This window comes from Phoenix dactylifera, chromosome 4 (assembly GCF_009389715.1).
Source record: "Phoenix dactylifera cultivar Barhee BC4 chromosome 4, palm_55x_up_171113_PBpolish2nd_filt_p, whole genome shotgun sequence".
Taxonomy (NCBI): domain Eukaryota; kingdom Viridiplantae; phylum Streptophyta; class Magnoliopsida; order Arecales; family Arecaceae; genus Phoenix; species Phoenix dactylifera.
The window spans coordinates 16,290,585-16,316,161 of record NC_052395.1 but is presented as its reverse complement, the minus strand read 5'-3'; the positions used below and the strand labels follow the sequence as shown (position 1 = coordinate 16,316,161).

Here is a 25,577-nt window from a genome sequence, read left to right as displayed (position 1 = left end):
TAGATGGTATATTCGGCGGAAAAACTGTGACATCCAAACATGCCTGCAGATCAAAGTTAAAATGCTCCTGCATGTAAATAAGAAAAAAATTGTGTGTAAGTTCCGATTAAAATTAAACTACATCATTAATGCATGGTCGGATACGATAGTGAGCTCCATCATGTTATGGCATGATCTAGGTAAATTTGTTAAAATGTTGGTAGTTTTATCTGGGATATCAGACTAGTAATTATTCTTTTTTTAATTAATTAAAATTTGGAAGAAGGTGTGTTTTCTTCCCTTTCACCTTAATTTAGTATTGCACCAATATTAAAGTACGGTAAATTAAAAAGTATTGGATTTATTTTAGTCCATACAATCTTCCTTTTAGGGCTCGTTTGGTTCGCGGGAAGCATTTTCCCTCCTAAGAATATGATTTCTGGAAAACAAATTCTCAGGAAGAGGATGGCTAGGAAAGTACTTTTGGCATGTTTGATTAACCATGAGAAAGTTACAAATTTCCAAAGTGCTTATGTTTGGTTGGCCATCCACTTTCCTGGAAAAGTTATGTATAATTCCTATTATGCCCTTAATAAAAATTAGATCTTTAATGCCTCTTTAATGCTTCTTTTGGAAAAAAAGTAAACATAGAGTGATTTCTGCCTCATGGAAAAGTAACTTTCCCATGTTTCTCTTGGGAAAGACTTTCCCATAAAATGTGGAAATCATATTCCCATAGGAATATAACTTTCCCGTCTCTCTTCTTTGAAAACTCCAACCAAACAAGAGGCATCTCATTACTTTTCCGTTGACCACATTTTCCTCCCTTCTTTTTCCGCGAACCAAACGAGCCCTTAATGGCTTAGAGAATGAGGTAGCCTGCAATCATATTTAAAAAGTTAATGGCAATGGCAGTAGCTAAGTAGGTGAGTGGTAGTGCAAAAAATTTTTGTTGAGGGGATGTTTGAAAAATTTTTTGTTGGATTCGGCTTGATTGGTTGGAGTGAGAGAAGGGCGAGTTTTGCCTAATTATTAAAATTAAAAAAAAACATTGAAAGATCTTAATTTTAATCATAATTAAATTTATGTTTGCTCATGATTTACAATTCTTAGTCATTTTAAGAAAAAAACAATGTTTAGTCGTTATTTGTCCAGACTTATAGGGTTCGTTTGGTTCGCGGGAAGTATTTTTCCTTCTAGGAATATGATTCCTGGGAAACAAATTTTTAGGAAGAGAATGCCTAGTAAAGTACTTTTGGCATATTTGGTTGACAATGGGAAAGTGACAAATCTGCAAAGTGTTTATGTTTGGTTGGCCATCCACTTTCTTAGGAAAGTTATGTATAATTCCTATTATGCCTTTAATAAAAATTAGATCTTTAATGCCTCTTTAATGCTTTTTTAATGCTGGAGAGCTTTTTTTGGGAAAAAAATAAAAATAGAGTGATTTCCGCCTCATGGGAAAGTAATAAATGTTTCTTATAGGAAAGACTTTTCCATAAAATGTAGGAATTATATTTCCATGAGAATACAATTTTTTCGTCTCTCTTCTTTAAAAATTCGAACCAAACAAGAGGCATCTCATTACTTTTTTGTTGATCACACTTTTCTTTTTTTTTTTCTACAAACCAAATGAGCCCATATTATTGTCGCATTAGACATGGAAAACACTAGACCTCGCAGAGACACGGGGTAATGGTTGTATTAGGAGCGCCCGAAAAAGTATTTTGCAGCACAGCCGTTTCGGGCAGCTTTTAGGCGTCCCACGATTTTCCCAAATCGAAGACGTTTCAATTTTTACTTTTTTTTTTTGAATTTTTAGGTGCGCTTCCGACTCACGACCGTCCTTTCATCTATCACGTGCATGGACACGTGCCCACCGCCTACATTACCGTCCCGTTGAAGTCTTGAAGACCTGATTTTCCCCTCCTATCTTTTTTTCCCCACCTCCTTCTCCGTCTGCCCTAGCTTTCGCTCTCCCCTCCCTTTCCGGTGCTGCCATTGTCTCCTCCAAAACCACTCCGGCGCTGAGCTGCCTTTTCCCTTCGGAACTCGTCGCTCATCCACAGCCCTAGCTGAGGTAATCTCTTCTTCTTCTTCTCAGGAGTGAAGTAACTTTTCCATCTCCTCTGCGATCTTTGGAGCTTTGTTGGCTGTTGGAAAGAGAGAAGGGAAATCGGAGAACAGAGATCAGAACTGTGGGTATGTTTGTGTTTCCTCTTCGTTTTTGACTCCGGAATGAATCAAGATGTTTCTATGATGAGGGGAAAACACTTTTTTGCCCTTTTACCAATGATTAAAAAAACTTTTTCATATGAAAGATAGTAATATCTTTTAATGGGTAGATGAATTTTTTGAATCCACATTGAGAGTCTGTTATTCTGTCACCCGTCCTTTGTTGTTTCCCGGCGCTTGAATTGGACTAATAAGTGACCAGCTATCTTCTTTGAGTTAGGGCACTTTGATTTTGGCTTTGATTAGTAAATTGGATTTCAAAATTCTTCATCATTAAACTGAATCTGAACATATAATGCTTCCTGAAATCAAAGTCTTTCAGAATTACATTTGTGATCCAGATGAAAAGTCTATTCATTTATCTGATAATTCTATGTCCTCAAATTGATTTGAGATAGGAGGATGAAGTGCACTCACTATATTATCATATTTATTAGGCTTTAAAATCTCAATTGGCTATCACGTGGTTTCTATTGATTATATGCATTCATTAGTATATCTTTATCCATGTACAGAAAATATGGATATAACTTATGTCTAGCTTGTATGTGCATCTGTTAGAACTCATATGGATATGGGTAAATTTTTTTTTTGTATCTTACTGTTCAGAACATATATGGTCACCAATTTCTCTACTCATTTAATTTTCATGTCTTTATACGTATGTGCTGAACAAATTGGGTGGTGGGTATAGCGATTTTATCCTTGGACTCAAATACTGATATTTCGTCAAATCCAAGTACTGTTAGATGTTATTATATGCTACCTACTGTTTGCATATCTAGCATTGCGATATGCGATCGGAAATTTATAACTTAGTAAAGACACAATGTTCATATTCTTTGCGGTTTTCTCTTGTTTTTTCTTAGATTTTTAGATTTATCAGGATAATCTGTGGAGCTTACATCTTAAAATGTCGCATATAATCCACTTTAAGAGCTGAGAATACATGGGTATGGTCGTTGGTTACCACTGCTATATTCATATATTTTTATTTTGTTTGCATCATTTCTTCAATTTTGATATATCTGTTTTTGACTATTTAAGCAATATGTGCTATTTCTTAGTGAATTGTACCTTGTGTGGAAATAATTGATGGAGTTGTTGCATTAAAATCAACCCAGAATGATAAGTCGTTCTATTTATTTTTATGTTACTGATAGACCAAATCCTTGATTTTTTTTTTGTCAGCAGGAGATGCTTGAGAGATGTTAATTGAAGCTATCAGATCTTTCAGTCAATTGCCTTCTCTTTTTGTTCAGCAAAGAAATAGCTGATTTGTAACATTCAAAACATTATGAGTATTGCTCCGAAGAAGTTACATGAGGAGGGAGGCCATTCTACTCCTTTAAAACGGCCACTTGAAGAGACCGGCATATATTTGAGTGCTGGAAGGCTAATTCAACCAGTTGGTAATGATTTTTGCCTACCCATTGAATACGGGCAGGATGGACGATTTGCAAAAGTCCCACGTGTTGAACCCCGTGATATTGATAAGAGATCATCTCAGCTGCATTGGATGGCTTCAGCTTCTAACAGCTCCTTAGACCATCCAGTTACATCCGACAACAAGTTAGAATTCAAAAATTCAAAGGATGCTAGAGAAGTTAAGACTGAAAACCGGGAAACAAAGCCACAGGTTAGGGACTTGTACGCCGATACTAGGATGGATCCTCAAGATAGAAAGGCTGAGAATCATTCAACGATGGATACTAGGGGGGATGAAAAGGAACTTAAATCTGATAGGGGGTTTCATGTTGAGTATAAGGGTGACACCAAATTTAATAAAGACAATTATGTTTCAATAAGTTCTCACCTAAATTGGAAAGATAGTAAAGAGCACCAAAGGGGTAAAAGATATTTTGAGTCCCGTAATGATGGTTTGGACTCATGGCATGCTGCAAGGCCTGGATTACAAAGCACAGATGAAGCTGCAAAAGATATTACAGCAGGTGAAGAGTGGGATTCCATGGAAACGCATGAGGCTGTTGGAGAAAACAAGGTTGATCTGAAAGGTGAAGAAAAATTCAGAGATAAGGATAGGAAAAGGAAGGATGACAAGCATAGAGATTATGGAGAAAGGGAGAAGGATAGAAATGATCGTCGAAACTGTTTGCAACAAGGTGCTGCTAGTACTGAATGCAAAGAAGTGCTGAGAGAAGAGAGAGATGTGGAGAAGCGGGAGAGGGAGAGAAAGGGCACTCAAAAAGACATGGAATGGAATGACAGGGAGAAGGATATTATGAAGAGAGAATCATCAAATGCAAATGAAAAGGAGGGTTTACACTATGAGAAGGAGTTTGTGGATGGATCTATCAAAGTTTCTGAGCAGGAAAATACAACAATTGAATCTAAGAGGGTTAAAGTTGACAGTTGGAAATCTTATGATAGGGATTTTAAAGAAAGGAAAAGGGAAAGGGATGCAGGTGCAGGTGACGGACATGGACGTGACAGGTGTTATGACAAGGAATCAGATGATGGTTGTGCAGAAGGAGAGGGAGCTACAGAAAAGGATAAGGACGTTTTTGGTGGTGTTCAGCAACGTAGGAAGATGTTGCGGTCAATGGGGACTCCTCAAGCACCTCGGTTTCGGTCTAGAGCATGGGACGAGGGGTATGATGTAAATTGAATATAAGCATACATGTTGTTTTCTTATTATACCATATGCTGACATGCCATGGTTGAGAGAGACATTTAATTGAAATTTTATTGCTCAGTTTCTGTGAGGTTTTGAAGTTGGTGATAAGCACCAAAGTTTAGTTAGATCATCTGCATTTGGTCCACCTCCCTGTGAGGAAGATGCAGAATATGGCATTGGACCTGTTCCTAGTTAGTTCTCTTGATTCTTATGGTAACTGCCACTATAGGAGTTTTTCACTTAAGTGCTGCTTGGTTGTACTTGAGGGCGAGCCTTGGCCCAATGGTAAGATTGTTTCATTGGGACCTAAGTGTCATGGGTTCAAAACATGGAAACAACTTTTTTGCACGTAGGGATAAGGCTGTATACATTTAACCCTCCCTAGACCCCACAGCAGCAAAGGAGCCTTGTGCACTGAAACGCCATTTTTGCTGCTTGGTTGTACTTAATATTTTTCAAATGCCTTCGTGCCTGCCTTATTGTTTGCATTGTGTTTGAACATTAAAGAGGAGATATAGTCTGTGAATTAGTGTTATTGCTGTTATGCTGGCACTGTTCATTGTTTATTTCATATATTATTATTATTATTTTGGATTCTAATTTTTCCAGATTTCTCATTATATAAATTGAATTTACTATGCTTGCGCAGCTTTGACCTTTGTGCATCTCCCTAGGCACCTTCACGGCTCCTAAGTGCTAGGCAGCCCATTCGCCACCAGTTAGCTGCCTACGATTTGTTAGCTTTTACTTCAAACACTGCAGTGATCCATGTGTCTACATTATTTTGTGGGGAAAAAATCCTGATCTGTATACCTGTGAGAACTTTTCATAGACATGTGCAGTTCCTAATATAGTCTTTAGACAACCTTGATTGTAGCTTCATTTGCTTCCCTTAAGTTGGTTTCTATTTAAAATAGCAATTGTAGAAAGTATGCTTAAGGAAAAGAAAAACGCTCAGGCTGCAGAGAAAATAACCTTAAGTCTCCCTCCTTAAGGTGATAAACAGAGCAACAGAATAACTGCAGATGAGAATGTATGATATATAAAAAGAGGAATGCAATAAGTAATGCTGGCAAAAAGACGGTTTGAACTACTGTAGAAAGAAATATGTTGGCCAAGGTCTGGCTTAGTGGGTTATCGAAAAAGAAGCTAGTTTAAAGTAGGTCTGTTAGAGAAATAGTTAAAACCAAGTCAGTGCCATTTGTCCTATTCTTTTTCTCAATACGAACAGTTGTGATTTGGACTCAACAGCCAATCTGCGAGTAAAAGAGAAGAACAAGTGAGTTTTGAGATTGTTGGTGTGTGTGGGGAAAAAGAGTGGTCTTGGTGGGAAAAACAGAGAAAAGAAAATGTTTAACAAAGGAAAACCATGTGGGTGGGCTGGAAATATGGCTACTTGTGGGTTATTTAAAGGTGGGAGCAATTAATAAGTTAATATCTCTACTTAAAGCTGACGAAAATTTCCCAGGATCTTTTTTCCTCTTACTGGATAAACAATACTTTCAAAGAATGTGGAATGCATGGGGTTCACAAATAGGTTGGATATAAATCTTTGGAGAGAGTTGATGGGGGCCTTGTCAATAGCAAAAACTTCTTAAAAACATGGGTTAGGTTCTTGGAGAATTTTTGAAACTTTCTTGTTGCCATGACTCATGCCAGGCTCCTTAATTCTGCCCATGGTCCTTTGGTTACATTTTGAAATCTCCATTATTGCTATGTCCTTGACAGGTTTCTATCTCGTCATCTTTTTATATTATTTATTCTTTTCATTTTTTGCATTAAACTTTCAGTTTGACTAACAATTCTCCTAACTCTGTTGGGTTGAATTTATGCTATTTTTAAGTGTATTTTTGAACAAAAACACGTGAAAATTGGACATTTACTCTTATCTTTTAAATTTGTTAAATGATTTTCTATGTGCTATTTAGTAGCTTCATCACATGCTTCTTTATCTCATTAACTTATGCTCATTACTTTTTCTCACACTTTTTTGCTTTTGCAGATCTCAAGGTCAGCCAATCTATTACCTCTCTTCTTTTAACGGGTTTTGCTGATTCAAATGCTTGATTGCAAGTTGGAACAAAGAGGAACATCTTGCTAGTGCAAAGCCAAGTTTTTCTTCTATAATTTAAGTTCATGGATATGCTTCTGATAGCAATATCTATACTTGCATAATTATTTTCAATTATTCCTTTTTGCTTTCTTTTTCATAATAGCTTGATTGATCTATGGGCTATAATTTTTAATTTGTGCTGATGAAAGTATGTGGATTCATCAATTCACTACCTACTAACCAAGGATCTATCATGAGGTTATCAGCCTACATATGGTTTGTTGTTTGTTGTTATAGCTTGTTGCCTGGGTACCTTGGCTACCATTGGGGTGATAGTAGGCCTTTGAATGCATAGGCAAGCCTCATTAGGTTATCACATATACTTGCTTAAACGCATACACATTAAAATGCTATATGTCAATATGTCTATGTATGATTGCACATATATATATATGTCTAAACAAGGTTCGCCGAATCGGTATCTGGGCATGTACTAGCTGGCGATTGGTTTGGTACGGTAGCAGCAAAGTGTATTGGAGGCGAAAGATCGGGAGAAGAGGAGGGGGGAGAGGGAGAAATTCTAACCCTAATTCTAGAAGGAGGAGAAACTGGGTTGAGAGAGAAGACAATCGGGAGAAAAAGGAAGAGCGCAGAGGGGTAAGAGGGAGAAGGAGAGGGAGGGGGAGAGGGAGAGAGGGGCATTACCAAGGGAGAGGTGCCGACATCGACACTCATCAAGAGTGACGGCGTCCACATTGATCAAGGGTGACAGGCTCAACATCAGCGTCCATTGACCTAGATCTCTAGGAGAGAAGCTTCCAGAGGCTGCTGGCTTGCTCGCTCACTTTATATGTTAAAAAAGGGGTTAAATTGAAGGGCCGAACCATGCTATTTCCCGACCGGTCCGGTTTGGTATGCCTCGAATTGCTCGGTTCGACAAAATGTAAAAATATGTGAATGCATGTGGTATATAAGAACATGCACACACACATGTAGGAATATGTCCCTAAGCATGTCTAAACATATAAACATACATGTATCGTATATTAATATTAATGTGATTTTATCTAGCAAATTATAGGTATATGCTAACAAGGAGTGACATACTTCAGTTTTGATCCCAAGAAAATCTGCAGTATTGTGAACAAATAAGTTGTCTTAAGTTTAGTGTTTAACACATAGTGAAAACTATGACTTCTTTTATGTTTATTTGAATTTAGTTCACTATTAGCAAACTATAATATATCCTGCAAGCATTCTAATTGTTTTGTTCACAGTGTGTACTATAAAGTATGCTGAAATGCTAGCTTATTGTAGTTGAATTAATGAATTATTGGGTATGTTTGGACTAAGGCTATTGTCTAGAAAACTTCCTGGGTGACATGCATAGTCTATTGCCTGGAGTCGCCTAGGCTGTTGGACAAGATTGAAATCTTGCCTGTAGGTAACAATTTTACTAGATGATGTGTTAACCTGACATAAGTTGGATGATACAAAACATGACCGGAGTTTATAATAAGTGCTTACCCGTGTTCCTTAAAGTTCATCTCTCCATCGTCTGGTTGGATGTTGGCAGAATCATGACCTCAAAGAGCAATTGCTGATAAAAGATCATTGATGAACTCTGTTGTGTCTTAAAGTGTATTACAAAGCTTTAGTGTGAGTTCCATGCTTTTTAGTTATTAGGATAAAAAGAACAACATATAATTGTCAGTTTAAGAGAGTATATGTTTCAACTCCCTGACATCTCAGAGAACTTTCCTTTTAGAAGGAACTAGTGGATCATGCCAATTGATCAACACATTAGTCTTCTTGGGTCAGCGACAATGCATGACATGTCACATTGTAAAAAACACAGATGTATTACTGGGAACTTAAAGTCATGGCAGCAGGTTTTCTGATGGTCGTTTATTCTGCTGATCTCAATATTTAGGTTCCCACCAAAATAAACACATCAGAATCTGTTGTTACTATCTTGAGGGATATGTCTTCACCCCTCTCATTCTCAAAGAAAATGTTGTTTGTATACTTTCAGTTTCTATTCTTGTATGTCTAAGTTTTAAGTCCCTCAATTTTATGTCTATACTGAATTTGTTATACAGACAATGTCTAAATGTTTCTATCATTTTTCAAGCATTTTTTATTTAGAAGCCTATTTATTTTGAGCTCTAGCTTTATTGTTGAATTCTTCACTACTCTTCATTCATTGTGTATGAGAATTGAGGTGCTTATTTAGGAGGACTCCTATCTGCACCTATATAATCATTTAATAATTGATTATTGAGCTGCATAGTTACCCTCTTTGCCTGTCATGCATAAGATGTGAAGTCAATTTGATATTGCATAGGCTATTTTTTATTGATCAAGATTGTCAGGGCACCTAGGTGGCCCCTAATTGGTTGGGACCCTAACTGCCGAGGCCCCTAGGCGGGGACTGCCTAGTGATTTCAGTAGTCTATCTTTGAAAAGGGCAAAAAGTGTATAAAGGGTCTAGAAATAACTCAGGTAACCCAGTTCTTTTTTCAAATAATACGTATAAACAACCGGATATAGCATAATAACATAACAATAGTCAAGATTACTCAAAACCATAGCATGATTTCATGATATTTATTGGCCAAGTCAAATAAAAGAGATATGTGATACGAAAAGTAAATTTTAAACATTAAATCTGAAAATGACAAATTTGACAACTATCAAAAATAAAGCTCCTAAAAATTATATTTGAAATCTCATTTTTGCATACCCGAAAAAAAGATTGAAACAAGGAGGAATGTAGATACAAACAGGAAAAAATAGAGAAAAACATGAGAGGGGGGTAATAAGAAGAGAAATGACATGAGAAGGGAAGAGGAAGAAAAAAGAAAAAGAGTTAGTAATGATTTTTTTCTTAAAAAAAATTAGGCCTTTGGAGAGTCAGACAACCTCAGGCATCTGTTGGAGGGCAGCTGGTGGTTGAATTGCTGGGTTCCACCAGAGCCTCCAGTGGGTGGCGCAGGAGCAGATGGGTATATGACAGTTGATTGAGGGCAATCACTTGCCGCAGCATTGAGAAATGACGGAGGCATTGGGTCGGAAGGGATGGGCGAAGGAATGAGCAAAACGAAAATATATGTTCGTTCTATTATTTTCATATCTAGGTTACATGGAGTTTATTTCATTAACAATAGTAAAATAAAGTATGGAAGTAAAGAGAGAGTATATATCTGTTAATATAGGAGCACCTAGTATGCTATTACTTAGGCAGTCTGCACTCTCTAAGCATCTAGGTGCTTAGGCATTGCTTTTTGATGCTACTGTCTCTGATGTCATTGTTATTTATCTGTCATTTTTTGTAGGTAGATTGTACTTGAATGTAGATAAATGAAATCTACTTGAGTATCAAGTAAAGCCAAATGCCTATATTATGATTTCAATTTCTGTGGAATGCTTCTGGTTTGTGGGTTCAGTGTTAAATGTTTGACCTGAATCTATCAAGTTGGACCTGAAGGATCCACAAAAATCAATGCCATTAAACTTAAACTTTGACCTTTTGTTTTGATCCACGTTAGATACAACTCGACCTGGATCAGTTAATTTTGTTTTGATTAGTTCAGAACAGGGAAATGGATACTTTCATGTTCCTCTTTGTCATTGAATTGCTATATCAAGTTTTGACATATATTACTGAAAACAAAGCGTTTTCATTTCTCAATGTGTTATCTTTGTTATATTACCTTTTGTTTGTTCACTTGAATTTTGTTATGTTTATTGATCGGAAAAAATACAGTAAAAAGATCAGGGAAATTTTGATGGGTTTACATATGTTGAAGAATAAGTGCAAGGTGTTTTGGGGCTTCTTCATGTTTCAATGGCTGTTTTTAAGAATAAGAACTACATGGATTACTTGTTTATGCTTTGACAACATTCTATTATTTCCTTTGTTGTTTGTAATTGGTTGCCCTTATATTGCAGGCAAAACTGAAGTATCTGCAATTGTTTATAAAGCTGGTGAATGTATGCAAGAACTTCTACAATCTTGGAAAGAATTTCAAGCATCTCAACATACTAAAAGTGATGAAAGCTTGCAAAATGGTCCGACTCTGGAAATTCGAATACCTGCGGAATATGTTACTTCCACTAACCATCAAGTGAGTACTAGTTTCTTAGGTTAAGATTTGTTTTGTTGTCATCTCAGTATTTTGTCAAATACTTGACGAGAATTATTTTAGCTTGTAAATTATATAGGGCACATGAAAATGATTATGGCAACCTGTTGTAAGTGGTTGAATAATGATGATGCAAATATTTCCAAGAAAATTCCTTAAAAGTTAGCCCCATGGTACAATAGTAAAGAAAATATTAATAACTTTATCCACTCAGAATCCATCTTTTGTAGGACTTATACCTGCAAAATGGAATAGTATTATTTGTAACAAGTGCCTGAAAGAGTAGATGCCCTACAAGCCAATCGCAATATGTATTGCGAAAGGTTTTTTCTTTTGATTTGTCCAAATCATGTACATGACATTTAAATATGAATAAAGGCGTTATGTTTTATCATATGCTGTTGATTATATTTATGATAAACTCCTTAGATTAGGGCAATGGTTTTAAGACTATGATGAGATCATACTAGTGAGACTTAAAATCCTAAAATCCTAATCTTAAATATTCCCAGTCATTGGTACATTGAGTCGGAGATCAATGATTACCGGAAAGACTGGCATGTCTTATGTATGCTCGATGCAGAGGATGATTGATCTCACAATCATTTGTGTGGAGACACTAATACAAAGATGTGGGTGCTCATTAGAGGAATGAGTTCACTGAATTGACCTACAAAGAGAAATCTTATGAAGTCTTACTTACATGTCAAAAGATGATTCTCTTAGTGGGAGTTGTGCAACTGATCCTATGACCTGAGATCACCATGGTATCTTGTGCACATGAACCCATATTTTGGTTTACACTCATTCATGACAATAAGTTATGTACGAGGTCTTCTGGATATGGTGAATTGTGTACGAAGATTATGAGTAGGTCAACAAGGAATTAATCACTTCTAGTAAGAGAAGATAGCATCCTATTTATTCTAATCATATGATAATTCAGGAAGCCTTTGATCAAAGCAGAATGAAAATTAGAAAGAGTTTCTAATGTTTCATTATTTGAATTATCATTAAAAAATTGAGAAAAATATGAATATGAAATTGAGTTTGACATATATTCATACTCATATACATATTTGGGATGCAGTTTGATTAAAGGATTGAATTGCATGGTAACTTGCCACTGAAGGGTATTTTTGGTATTTTCACCAAATTCCATATTTTTCAGGTAGACATGATACGTTGCTAGACGTCAATCTTGTTTTATAGGTTTGATCAAATTAAAGAGTTTAATTCGATCACCAATTAGAAAGGATTCTAATTGTTAAGTTCGGGTTCGCGCAGTTTGGACTTAAATCGATTAGAAGAGTTCTAATCAAGTTGGGTCAACTCGCACTCACACCTATTGCTGGCTAAGTATGGAACCCAATGGGTCACACACAAGAAAACTTATCAAGGGTCTAATTGGATTAGATCATGTTTGCAAGATAAACATCCTAGCAGGTGTTGCAAACCTTAGCTCCTGATTCGAATTGGATTCGAATCTGATTCGAATTGGATTCGAATCTGATTCTTAATTGATCTAATTTGATTAGATCATATTCTAATATGGGTTAGCCAAGAGTTGGCACCTAATTGGCTTGGTTTGAGTCTAATTGGATTAGATTTAATAAATCATTCAATCTAGACCGTTAGATCTTGATCTACCGTTGGATGAAGACATAATGGAGAGTTGGTTTAACCCAATTGGATTGGGTTAGAGGATGGCTACCATAATTGACCATTGGATCTTAATCCCACCATTGGATGAAGACATAATGGGTCAAGTGAATGGCGCCTTGCATTGGAGCCCTTGGATCATCATCATGAAAGATCAAGAGGTGAGGCGTGATGGACATGTGATTAGCATGTGATGTTGACTTGGTCAAAATATGGCACCACATGAAAGGACATATCATTTGATACACCTCCTCACTTGATCTGCACCTCCTCTTATTTGATATGGCCCTTTAGATGATGCCCTTTCATGAGAGGATGTGTGGATGGGATGCATCCCTTGGAGATGCATCCCTACACCTATTATAAATAGGTTAGCACTCCATGGGTTTCATCATTCAAAATTCACCCCACTCCTCTCTTCTTTCTTTCTTACATTAGTTTCTTTCTTTCTAGCATTGCTTCTAGTGTGTCCTAAGCCAAGACAAGGTGGTCTTCTTTAGGACAAAAAGGATTAGAAGTGATTTTAGAAGGCTAAAGGAAAATAGAAAGGAAGGAAAGCAAGCCATTAGAGTTCTTTAGAAGAATTCTGCATTAAGGATCAAAAGTCTTTGGAGCTAAAGTCTTGATCAAGTTTTCGTGTGGATCACCATTGGAGGGCGGACACTTGGACGCCTCGTGGAGATTGTACACTTTGGATTAGCGTTTGAGGTATTCTACTAATTCTGCATTTATTTTATATCATTTGATTGTAATCATTAAGGTGATCTAGGCTTAAAAGGGTTTCATGCATAGGGACTTTATTAAGAAATTTTTAAAATCCCTAGCTTCCGCTGCACATTATAACATGCTAAAACCCTTCAGTGCCAACCTAATGCCAGAAGATGTACTAAAGTAGTTGGTTTATGCCAGTTAGCTGGAGGCATATTATTAACCCAACAATAAATGAATAAACATAGAATTATATATACCCACAAGTATTTCTTGATATGTACTGTGTTTATGTACACTTTATAATGAGAAACATGAAAACCTAATTTATATGATGTTAATCGTGAATTGAGGATGCTAATGTTATTGAAGTGGCATTGCTTGATCAAAAATATATCCCAAAAGAAAAGTTCTTGGTGTACAGTTCATACTTCATAGCCTTTGCTTTTATGCATGTGCTTATAGATCTTAAAATATCAGATGTTTTTAGCTTCTAACACATCTCTGGTGATTGTTTTAAGGTTATGTTTCGAGAAATATGTTAGGGGGGTTACTAACGGCCGTCATCTGCAGGTCAAAGGTGCCCAGCTATGGGGAACAGATATGTATACGAATGATTCAGATCTAGTTGCCGGTATCTATTTCCCTGTGCATGCTATTTGTGACCTTATTTTCCTCCTCACTATGTTGTTCTTAAATGGGCCTTATTTGCTAGTTCTCATGCACACTGGTTATTGCTGCCCAACATCATCCCCTCCCCCACCTACCATTCAAGAGTTATGGGTAACAGTTCGAATTCTGCCACCACAGGATGGTAAGTTCATAATTTCAACATTTCTTATTTATTTCTTTTGTATGTTATAGATATTGGGAGATATGCATGCTTTCAACCACATCAACACATCAGTGTTGATGTGGCCATACCAATATTGCTATACTTGTCAAATTCTGGTATCTTCAAGAGTCCCTGAATGTTACATTCTAAGTAGCCCAAATTTGGTGTAAATTTTGACATATTATGAAATATTTTTTAGTTTTGTAATCAGGGGCAGTTTCCCTTAAACTATCAGTTGTAAAAACCTATTACAATCTGATGAGGACTGTGGACTTGCAGCTATGATAAGTGGAACAAATTGAACATTTAGCTTGGACCTGACCAAAACTGCTATAATGTCAAACGTTAAAATCTACGAGGATCCTTGAATTCTATTTCTCCCTCAGCTTAATTGTCTTGCATGCATTTAGACACATGAATCTTGCTAGGGCAATCCATCCCTCTAAAGCATTGCATTGATCTAATGGTATGTATCACAGATCAGTAAAAGTTTGCAATGGTACTGCCTGCCCTTCCTCTTGATGGATAATCTGACTGATCGATTATCATGTGGACATCACAGCTTGGAGTCTATAAATGATAGAAAGATTAGCTCCAAAGGAGTCTTATTGCACATATTTTTAGCTTGAGCTCTGTTTGTTTCTTCATCAGGCATTAGGGACTGAAACAGTTTTCAACCTGGCCTCCATCTTGATATTGGCTACTTGATATCAGCCTTTGATTGTTTGTGTTTAAAAAGTGGTTGCCAGCTTTCCATGACAACTTGAACCTTAAATGAAAAAAGGCGGCCTAGCGGGCATAGCTTCTGCCATTGCAGGGTTTAGGAAGGGTTAGATATAGCAGTCTTATCCCTTCATGTGGTTTCGAACCCGTTGCACCCAGGTTAGAATGGAGCAACCTTACTGTGGCGCCAACGCTCATCCTCTTGAACCTTAAATGAAATATACAAAATTTCTCTTGCTTGTGTTTGCTTCTTAAAGGCATCCTTCCAAACTTGGTCAGAAGTAATGATATTGACGTGTATATGGCATGCATTTGGTGAAAGCTGTTATTTTTTTGTCATGCATCGCACATGCCCCGTGCTATATAGGACATGCTGATCCTTGGCATGGGACCCACATAAGAACAGGGAATATGTGTGAACATAGTTGTTTATGATGATTACTAGTTACTACTGTATTAGTCTACCTCTGTTCCCTTTTGAAGTTTATCCTGACACTATCAACTGCCTTTCTCTTGATCATAGAGCCCTATGAAAGGGCATGAGCTATTCATGTGCTGCTCAAGCAACATTTCTGTTGATAGCATGTGGCTCAAGGAAACTACTCTGTCATAGGTTGTTCCAGCATTATGTATGCTGCAGCAGTAACTAAGTCGAAAGATCCTACTCTTCAAAAAATACCCTGCAAACAACATTTGCCACTTGAAGCTTGCATGTCTATGAATCAGTATTCATTACCATGCATCCACTTTTGTGCTTTTAGTTCGCTTAAAATTTTTTAGCCTCCTTTTCTTCATGTTTAAAAGTGATAGTGTTCCTGAAAATGGGTTTTGAGAGAACGTGATATTTTATTTCAATTCTTCACTGAAGATAGCATTCATAGTTGTGGAACCACTCCAGGTGAACAGTTGATTGTTTCACTGTTGCTTGCTGCAGACATAGTTTTTCTTAAATTAAATTATATTATTTGTATGTTAGTTTGTGGGATTTATGTTCTTAAATTTGTTTAGGCTATGCTTCAACATTAAGAAATAATGTCCGTTCACGTGCCTGGGGGGCTGGAATTGGCTGTAGTTTCCATGTAGAAAGATGCTGCATTGTGAAGGTAGTAAACATCTGCTATTATTTCTTACTTTGACTGCACTTGGAATATCTGATACTTGAAATGCCCATTTGGCTTTTGTAAATTGTTCAGACAACCTATTGTCTAATTTTCTCATTAAGTGGATTGATTAGTTTCTAACATTTTGCAGCTAATGATTTTTATTCTTTAGATCTGTACTATGCATTGCGAATGCTGGAAGTATTATAGCAACTTCTTCTATAATCTATCTTGTTTTCTTTGGCTTATTTTAATTTTATGTGACAGAAAGGTGGTGGGACAATCGATCTGGAGCCTTGTCTTACCCATACATCGGCAGTGGAACCAACTCTTGCTCCTGTATCTGTTGAACGCACCATGACAACAAGATCTGCAGCTTCGGTAATATCATGTGATGCCTTATGTTTTCTTTCCTTTTTTTTACATGTTGCTTTGTACTGTTAGACATTTTTAGCCATTTTATGACTTTCAGGGTTATGATGTTACTGTTTCTAATATAAAGTTCACTTCCTGAGACTCAAATCTTGTTGAATCCCAAGTTGCGGCCATTATTATTTATGCAAAAGTAACTTAAGAGTAGGCCATCTTTTATGATTGTATTGTTCAAAATATGATTGATAGTTCACAAGTAAAAAAAGTGTTATACAGTCATAAGTCATAGGCACAGTCCATTTACATATCGTAGAATCTTACTTACTGATAAAAGACGATAACTTTATAAAGATGCATAGTAAGATGTTAGAAGCACCAATACTGAGGTGCCTGTATTATCTGAACTATCACCAAACTGAACAGGCAACCCTAGTCATGAGTCCACTTCCTTCAGAATGTACACCCCTGCAATTAGTACTCACTCTGAAAAGGTTTCATTATGGTTGAATAAGCTACATAGTTCTGAGTAATCTTCAGTGTGGTCAAAAGTATTTAAAGTCACTAAAAACAAATGAATTGAAACATATAATATAAATTCCTACTGTGCAAAAAATGATATTCGAAAGCTCAAGCAAAAGATCAAGGGAACTATTTTGCAATAACATGCTAAAGTCAGGATATCAGGATTTCTAATATAAAATGAGACACTGCAAAATGTTCATATTTATTTTCTAAAAAGAGCTTAGTTAATTCACAAAGGCTCACATTTATTGTAAAGTTTCACGGTTTTTCAAGGCCACATATATCTCCATTGCGAATGCAGGTGAAGTCTGCATATATCATGATTAATAACAAGGATGATGCCACAAAAATCCTGACGGTGCACATATGGTGTCATCTATAATTCGTATAAGTTCCTAAATATGCCAGTCATTCAGAGGACCATGTACATCCTCATTGACGATTTGACTGAGACCAAAATGTACCACCTAGCCAGAGGCCCACTTATATCAATCATCCAATAATTCAGAGGCCCAATTATATACCACATGGCCCATATGTCTACATATATTCTCATTATTGATTTGAGTTCCAAATATACCATTTGATTAGATGTTTTTGTATATCCTCATAGATAGTTCAAACATTCCTATGCACAACAGCTGTGTCTTGCAATTCAAAGCACTCAAGTTCAAAAATATCAACTTGAAAACTCACAATCAGATTTTCCAGGTAGAGACTTAAAAACAAATTTAAACTAATGTTGGTCCAGAGTTCCAAATAACAGTAAGCCAAAAACTCTTAGCTAGCTATGCTTTCAAATTATGCAACAACTTCATGTACTTGAAGCTAATTAGAGTCCAAAATGTAATAAGAAACCCTGAATTTCAGGAACCAACAAAGCTTTTAGATATTGAAAATAATACAAGACGAATCAATTTAAAGGTTCAAAAAAGCACTAGCGATCTTAATTTGAAAATGCATGGAAGAATTTCTTACAGCACGGTACAAATGAAGCCTGCAAAATCCTTGTTCATTCCCCCCCTTCCCCCCTCTCATCTTCTCTCTCTCTCTCTCTCTCTCCCTCCACCAAAAGCCTACTACCTCTATTTTTGTTTCTGTATAGTTGGCTTAGTTTCCATAACCCTTCTTTATAAGCATGGTAAGTCAGTTCACTTGGTCACTAGACCCAGAGTCAAACTTTATTGCATGAATATTGCATAAGTAAATGTTTTACTAATTCAAATTTTATGTATAAAAAGGAACAACCTTATATTTAAATTCATAAAAAATAAGCAAATCTAGTTTCCGTTAGAATGAAAGGTTTACTTTCCTGCACAAAAACAAAAATCCTGATTTTAAGGATGTGGTCAAAATACCAAATTTTAAAGGTTAAAGGTATATATTGTATCTTAAGGCCCTCAGATTTCGTTACATCCAAATGTTACTAAATCTGAAAGTCTGGTATCAAAGGTCCTATATCTTAGTTTCGAAAATATTTTTATTTTATTATTGCACTAGTAAGGACACACCACACTTCAATTGAAGAAGATTCATGCTTAGATTTCTATTAGACGTATATTTTTCAAAGTTCACGTTGTGTCCTTACAAAAGGATCGATGCTTTTAAATAGCTCTTATTTGATACATGTTTTGATGTATTATTACTGTATGGATGCCTCTAATTAGAGCACATTATGTAGAAAACACACAAGGCAACTCCTTGATAAGATACAGGCATATTAATCTGGATATGGACTATGTAAAATTTTTGATTTTGTTGTTCATCATTGTTATCATGTACATTTGTAGTCATTGGTGTGCATGGAATCTTTTGCCTATGTCTACTTTTTTGGTTTGCTATTTACTTCTAAACTATTGTATCTCTCATGTTGCTGCACTATTAAAATTTTTTGATGTTAGTGTTGGAGAAAAAAAAAAAGGACACATATGAGATTTTATGGGTGAAGTATTGAAAAGGCATTGCATGGCTTTGCTGCAGAATGCATTGCGTCAGCAAAGGTTTGCCCGTGAAGTCACAGTTCAGTACAATCTCTGCAATGAGCCATGGTAATATTTAATCACCTAAAAACTTTTTCCTGGAATTCATTCTGCAGGGAGCCTGTTTATGCATTTTATATGATGAAATGACTTTTGGTTTCTTTTCTTTCCATCTTAATTGCTTCAGGCTGAAATACAGTATTAATGTAGTTGCTGATAAGGGACTAAAGAAGCCTCTCTATACTTCAGCGCGACTGAAGAAGGGCGAAGTTCTATATCTGGAAACACATTTTAGTAGGTATGATCTTTATCTAGAATTTTATTTCTCTTAAGAACTTGTCTGATTATTTTCATTTGATTTATTTTACTATTTGAAAAATATTCATAATTTACATGCAATGATCTATTCTGTGTACTGTTAAGTTGAACTGCCAGTATAGGTGAATCACTTCTGTATTGTATATTACTTTTTATTCTGTAACTAAATTTTTTTGATCAGTATCATATATATAGCTAGATGGTGCTGATTAAAAAAGTCTCTTTAATTGCTGGTTGGTTTACAGCGTCTTGGATGCTTACTGAGCCTCCGTATCCCATCTATTCTTCAAAATATTATATCTTAGACAAATACTTGACATTTTTTATATTGCATCTCCACTGTTACTGTATAAGATTAGAGAAAATTAATGTAGGTTAGTCTTGAGAGTAATAGAAATCATCCAGTAAATGATGATTATGTCACACTATCATAACGTCATTAGCAAGTCTCTCAACACTGACTCAAACCACTTGGTTCAAGGTGTACTATAACGAACCATTGCAGAACCGAGTTGATAAAAAGGTTCGGTTCATGACTCAACAGGAACCGGTCCGAACCGTTTCGAATTGAGTGGAACTGTCCAGTTTCGCCTCTTTCAAACTGGTGCCTATTGGTTCCAAGCTAATAATTGAAGAGGGAGAAAGGGCCTTCTCGACCACATTCTCCTCTCTTTTAGAATTTCAGAAGGCTTGGAAGTATTGGATGCTAGGGAAAAAAAGAGTAGTGGGATTTCGCAGGCCAGTGGCTTGGCTGAAAGAAGGAAAAAAGGTAAGTCTTCTTCCCTCTATTCTTTCATTTTTTTTCTTTTCAGCACTAAGTAGGCAAAGATTGCTAAAACAAAAAGAGATCCTACCAAGTCTTTTATTTTGGTATGATTTCTTGACTTATTGTAGATCTAAGCATGATCTTTGCATTGAAGAAGAAATTATGATTTTTCATCGAACATGCAATTTTTAAGATTAAAAATATTTTTTAAATATGAAAATAATATTTGAAAATTAAAAATGGTAGCATGTTAGGAGTGTGTATGTTACATGTCTTTAAATTCAGAAATGGTTATGGTTGCCCAAACCCAAGTCCAAATTCAAATAAATTTCAATAAGGTCCCATGGATTTAAAAAAAATATGTAGTACCCTTGGTAGAGTTTTACAAAATCCATATTATTATTAATTTTTCATATATTTTATAATTACATGATATTTTTTATTGAAAACTAATCAAAATATTTAAAAAGCAGAAACAAATTAGTTTTGAAGTATTTTCTAAAGTAATCCAGCCATTTTTTGCATTACAATATGTAAGATCATTTTTTTAAGTATTTCATAATTAAAAAATATTAATTCAACCAAACATAATGAAAATTATCACAATGTGTATTGGTAATTGGGACATATTTCCTTCGGCATTACCACGTGTTAAGTGAAATTAAAATATAGTCACTAATGTCTAAAAAATATATGATATTTTTTATTTTTGTAAAGTGTAGATTCATTTTATGTAATTCGTAGTAATGAGTGAGGTGGTTTATGATGTGATCGTCAAGCTTGCAAAAAATGGATTTAAGAAGGATAAGGATGCTGATATTTCGAGACATCTCTGGATGCTCACTGCTGGATCCTATTCTACACGAGCAGTATATGGTCTATATGCATATCTTTCATCTAACACATCATATTCGAGTGGCTCCTACCCTCCACAGTCTCAACCAAACTATGGGTTAGATTTTGCTGCCATGATCTTTTCTTGAGTAGGATGGCCAGTCTAGCATCCGACAGAGTATCAATATCAGCATTGCTATTCAAGACAATTATCAGCGTGGATATAGCACCCAGGTTGGAGTCAAGTCCAAAGCCCCTTGAACAAGATCCCGACATCTATGAGCAGTCTAGATAGTCCACAAGGGACTAGATGTCGGTATATATATATTATAAATTAAATCTATCTTGGTATATGTATTATCAAGCTAAAAGCTACGCATTGTCTATTTTGTTAATTACAATTGCATGCATCAAGCAATTATATGGTCTCATGGACCAATATGAAGTAAAATGACAATAAACCAATCTTAAAATCATATTTCTAAGATCCTAAAATCTTAAAATAATGGTAGCAATCAAAAGTTAAAAGATAAATGTAAAAATTAAAAATAGTGAACCTGTATTGTGTTGATACGCTTTTACATTCTGAGTGTCTATATGGTATAGTACTATATCATCTTGGTATCGGATTGGTATGATACCTGGTATTGGATTGTGAACTTTGGTCATTCATGTAGGTGACTGCTTGTAATACTGGGAGTTTGAAGCAGCTGGAACTAACTAATGGAAATCACTACGAAGTTTCACTCAGTAATTATGATAAAGGATTCTGGTCAAGTTGAATTATAAAAGGTGATACCAATTTATAAGTTTTAGATGCAATTGCTATCAATGGCATAGTTGTCAGGCACAAGGTGACGTATCAAGGTCATCTTGATATTATAATACTTACAATGCAAACTATGGGTGTTCATGCCTATAACTCACTTTGAGGAGAATTTCTAGCAGGCAGACAACTCTCTCTTCTTTATTTCATTTATACAGGGATTACCATACCTTATTTTTTTTCTATTTGAAATACAATTCTGGTGGTTTAAGATTTGTCTAAGAAGTCCTTATGTTTGTTGAGGGTGTTCCTTAAGTTGTTAGAGGTGAGGATGCCTGATGCAACTTACTGATATTACATTTTCTTAGAGCTGTTTGGGTTGGATGATTAACTATAACTACATATTGATGCAATAGATAATGTATGCCATGGTTTTGAAGATCTAATATTGTTCAGGGAGCAAGTTTGTGCTTAAGAGGTTCCTAAAAGAAGGATTGAAAAGATTCAAAACAAGGATTGGGAGTGATGATCTGAAACTGCGGGGAGGTAGAGGAGTAGGGGCAACCCAATTGGTTGGGCATTCCATCCTTTGGTTGTTGGATAAGAGGGACTTGAGGCTTTTGAGAACTGGTGTTCTCATTATTCCTGTTAACATATTTGTTGGTCAAGGAACTATGCTATTCACCAATGTATTTTAATAAAAAAGTTGTTGAATGTTTAGGATACTGGTCCCTCATTATGTTCTGCTGTCTCCATCTATTTGTGTTTCTGGGTTTGAGAAGTCTATTGGTGTATTTAAAAATTGGGACTGGATTCAACAGTATCAGAATTTTACTATTTTGAACCAGGTCCTTGGTTTTTTTTCTTTGTGTTTTTTTCCTTACAGGTATGAGTTATGCTTCAATGGGGAGAAAGCAGTTTGTAATGGAACAATGTTGACTTCATCTCAAGCACCAGAGTCGGAGCACAAGAAGCCTCGAATCCATAGTTATTATGTCCAAAATGGTGACAGGAATTCAACAGACCGTGAGAACATCATTGATGTATTTCGGTGGTCTCGCTGTAAGAAGATTTATCCTGAGAAAACCATGCGGTCCATTGGAATCCCATTACCCATGGAACATGTGGAGGTAGGTGCCTGGTTTCCCTCTACTGAGAAAACTACCCCTAATAACTATTTTTTGTTGGGTATGGTTAACTGGCTGTATTATTATAACTAATTTTTGTCTGAGGCACAACTAAGCTTTGGAGGTAATTTTTGGTCACGTTTTGGGAACATTGGAAGCATTTTTTGGGGATATGTTAATTTTATGTTCTCTTAAGCAGCTATTGTATTTTAGTTAATCATTTTATCAACACAGGGAATCAAGTTCACTTTGAATTGGAACTAGATATTCAATGTTAAAGTTCTTTCATTTTTGTCCACCATCAACTCCTTGTCCAAGTTTTGGTGCTCTCCAGTGGTGGCTACTCCTTCCTGCTAGTCTAAATCTGATAGCTTGTTCAAATATCTGGATGGTTTTGGTATGGAACTCTACTAGAAAGTCAAGTCAGAAATTTCAAAGTTATGGTTTTGGTATGGTGAAGTACGAGTAATAGGCTATTAGGTCTGATTGTGGCATTCCTCAGTTGTTCATCCATGTAATATAACCTGTCAGCCTGGTGCTTTTGAAATGTTATGGACTTCAAGTAAATTTTGGAAAGATAGTCGAAGGAAGATATTCCTTGGTTAAGATGGCATCTTAATATTTCCATGTTAAGAGCATACTGTTCCACTCATCTACTTATATTGCTGTTTTGATGCAGATATTGGAGGAGAATGTGGATTGGGAAGACGTTCAGTGGTCACAGACTGGCATTTGGGTGGCAGGGAAGGAGTATGCCATTGCTCGAGTCCATTTTATCTCCCCAAACTAGTGATCTATATGTATCTCTAGTCTCCTTAAATTTAATTATAGTTTCATTCAAAATATATGTATCCATGTATATAATGCTGATAGTTAAACCTTCTTTAAGGCGTGACTTCCTTTGTTTAATGAGGTGACTCTAGGTTGTTTTATTATCGTATTTTATGAGTAAATGATATTTATGATAGTTTTTCCTTAATTTCAATGATGATGTTCAATGAATTTGCAAGTGTTTCACTTGATGTTTATGTTTGCTACAAAACTATCAGCTGGAATGGTGGTTAATTGTTATAAAAACTAGGACAGGACAATCTTTGGCCTGAGATAATCTTCAAAATTCATTGGCCTGAGATAATCTTTGCCTCTGCGAGATTGGTCGGTCATCCAGTCTTTGATCATAAGAATACTAGGTATTGTTTTTCAAATTTTGCATGTGATGCTTCTCTGTTTCATTTGTGATGATTTACTTGCTGAAAAATGGATTATATAGTCATAATTATATCCTATTTTTTCTTGCCCTTTGTGTTATTTTTTGTTGCTGCCTGAAAACGAGGAAAAAAATTTCGAGAGTTATTCTCAAGGACTTTTTCCTGTGAACTTTGAATCGTGCATCTTGAAACTGATCCCGTTTGGTGTCAATTTTGTGTTTGATTTTTTGAATAAAAGTGGATCATTCACCAGGAATAAAGGGGAACCTGTTCTTGAATCTCGTCCCCTTGGTTTGTTATTTTTTCAGACAAAGTTCTCTGGGAAAAACTTGTGCGTCCAAAAGCTCAATTCAGTGGTATCTGACACGGAGCCCCAGTGAACTATAATCAGCAAGATCAATGCTTGAGATAAGCTCATAAAAAAAAAAAACTAAAAGACACTTGGACTGCTCATCGAACGGTAGATCCCGATCTCTGTTCGCTCATCCGCTGTATGCGGATCGCTTCGGGTCGCTCTTAATTCTTTTGTTTATTTTCTTTAAAGGTTTAACCTCTACTTAAATAGAGAAAAAATAAAATAAGGAGAACCGAAGACTTCAATCTTCACGACTTGCGTGTGCCTTTTCCAAAACCGAACCAGGATCGACTCCTTAAAATTTCAGTGATCTGTCCTTATCTAAGTGCTTCACTAAATCATGCACGAACATGATTTGATTTAAGATGCATCAATTCCAGCAAGAGATTGCTGAAGTCATGGCCAGGGGCACAATCTTGGGGCTAGTTAATCATTCGGAATTCTTAGGATTTGCTGTGGTTCCATTTTTTTTCCTTTTCGATTTAACGAATGCTTCTAGTCTTCAGCAGCCGGGATAGTTGTTACAGAAGGTAGCTTGATAACCCTATCTATCTTTCGGCCATTTCTTCAAACTATTAGTTGTTGTAAACTTTGAATTCTGACTGTCCAACTAATATGGGGCAAATAAGAGAATAAAACATTAACCGGCCATGGCTTTGCCTTCCATCTCACTCTCTCCCTTTTCATCGTGCCTCTTCTCTCCGGCTTCTTCCCACGCCTGTCATTGTCGGAGGCTAGATGTAAGGCTTGGAGCATAGTTAGGTAGCATTGAAGAAGACGAGGACGGTGTAGGCCGATGAGAATGAGGGTTTTGGATCCATTGGGAGGGAACAGGCTGTCAATTAATGTTGCCTAAATTACAAAGCCTTGTCATTCCTGGGCTTCTCGCTGCCTAAATTAATTTTGCTATAACCAGTCGCTCCGTTATATAGTGGACGGTAGAGAAAATTCTAAAGATTATTCTACATGGATTTTCAGGAGCACTATAGCAAAATGTGGAATTCTTTGCTTGTTAACGTAAATCCTTTAAGCCAAGTAATAGACTTCCTTGAACAAATGCATGTTCATGTACGATGACAATTTTTTTACTAAAATAGTGCCTATGATGGATAACTAACTTATAATCAGAGCATTCATTTCAAAGCTGGATGGTCACTGGTAACTTGTTTCACAGTTATAGCTCTTCTAAAAGCTAAAATATTTTTTTACTAATTTCTTGTTTAAGCAATAACACAATGAGAGAGAGAGA

At 36.0% G+C, this 25,577-nt stretch overlaps 1 protein-coding gene across 6 annotated transcripts; it reads left to right on the top strand.

Annotated features, from left to right (window-relative positions):
* Positions 1–1,677: 1,677 nt before the first annotated feature.
* Positions 1,678–23,767, top strand: LOC103705615 (zinc finger CCCH domain-containing protein 13-like). Of its 6 annotated transcripts, none has more exons than XM_008789406.3 (12): positions 1,678–2,181; positions 3,406–4,827; positions 6,855–6,862; positions 10,860–11,035; positions 13,997–14,057; positions 14,139–14,237; positions 15,990–16,084; positions 16,349–16,462; positions 18,956–19,023; positions 19,142–19,252; positions 22,525–22,768; positions 23,445–23,767. In XM_008789406.3, the coding sequence occupies exons 2-12, from the start codon at positions 3,512–3,514 to the stop codon at positions 23,553–23,555; spliced, it is 2,403 nt and encodes an 800-aa protein (XP_008787628.2). In that variant the 5' UTR covers positions 1,678–2,181; positions 3,406–3,511; the 3' UTR covers positions 23,556–23,767. The 6 variants fall into 6 exon arrangements, with proteins under 6 accessions (XP_008787628.2, XP_026659880.2, XP_038981600.1 ...); XM_008789407.4 differs by having other exon boundaries at positions 1,894–2,059; positions 3,409–4,827; XM_008789408.4 differs by having other exon boundaries at positions 1,894–2,059.
* The last annotated feature ends 1,810 nt before the right edge of the window (positions 23,768–25,577 follow it).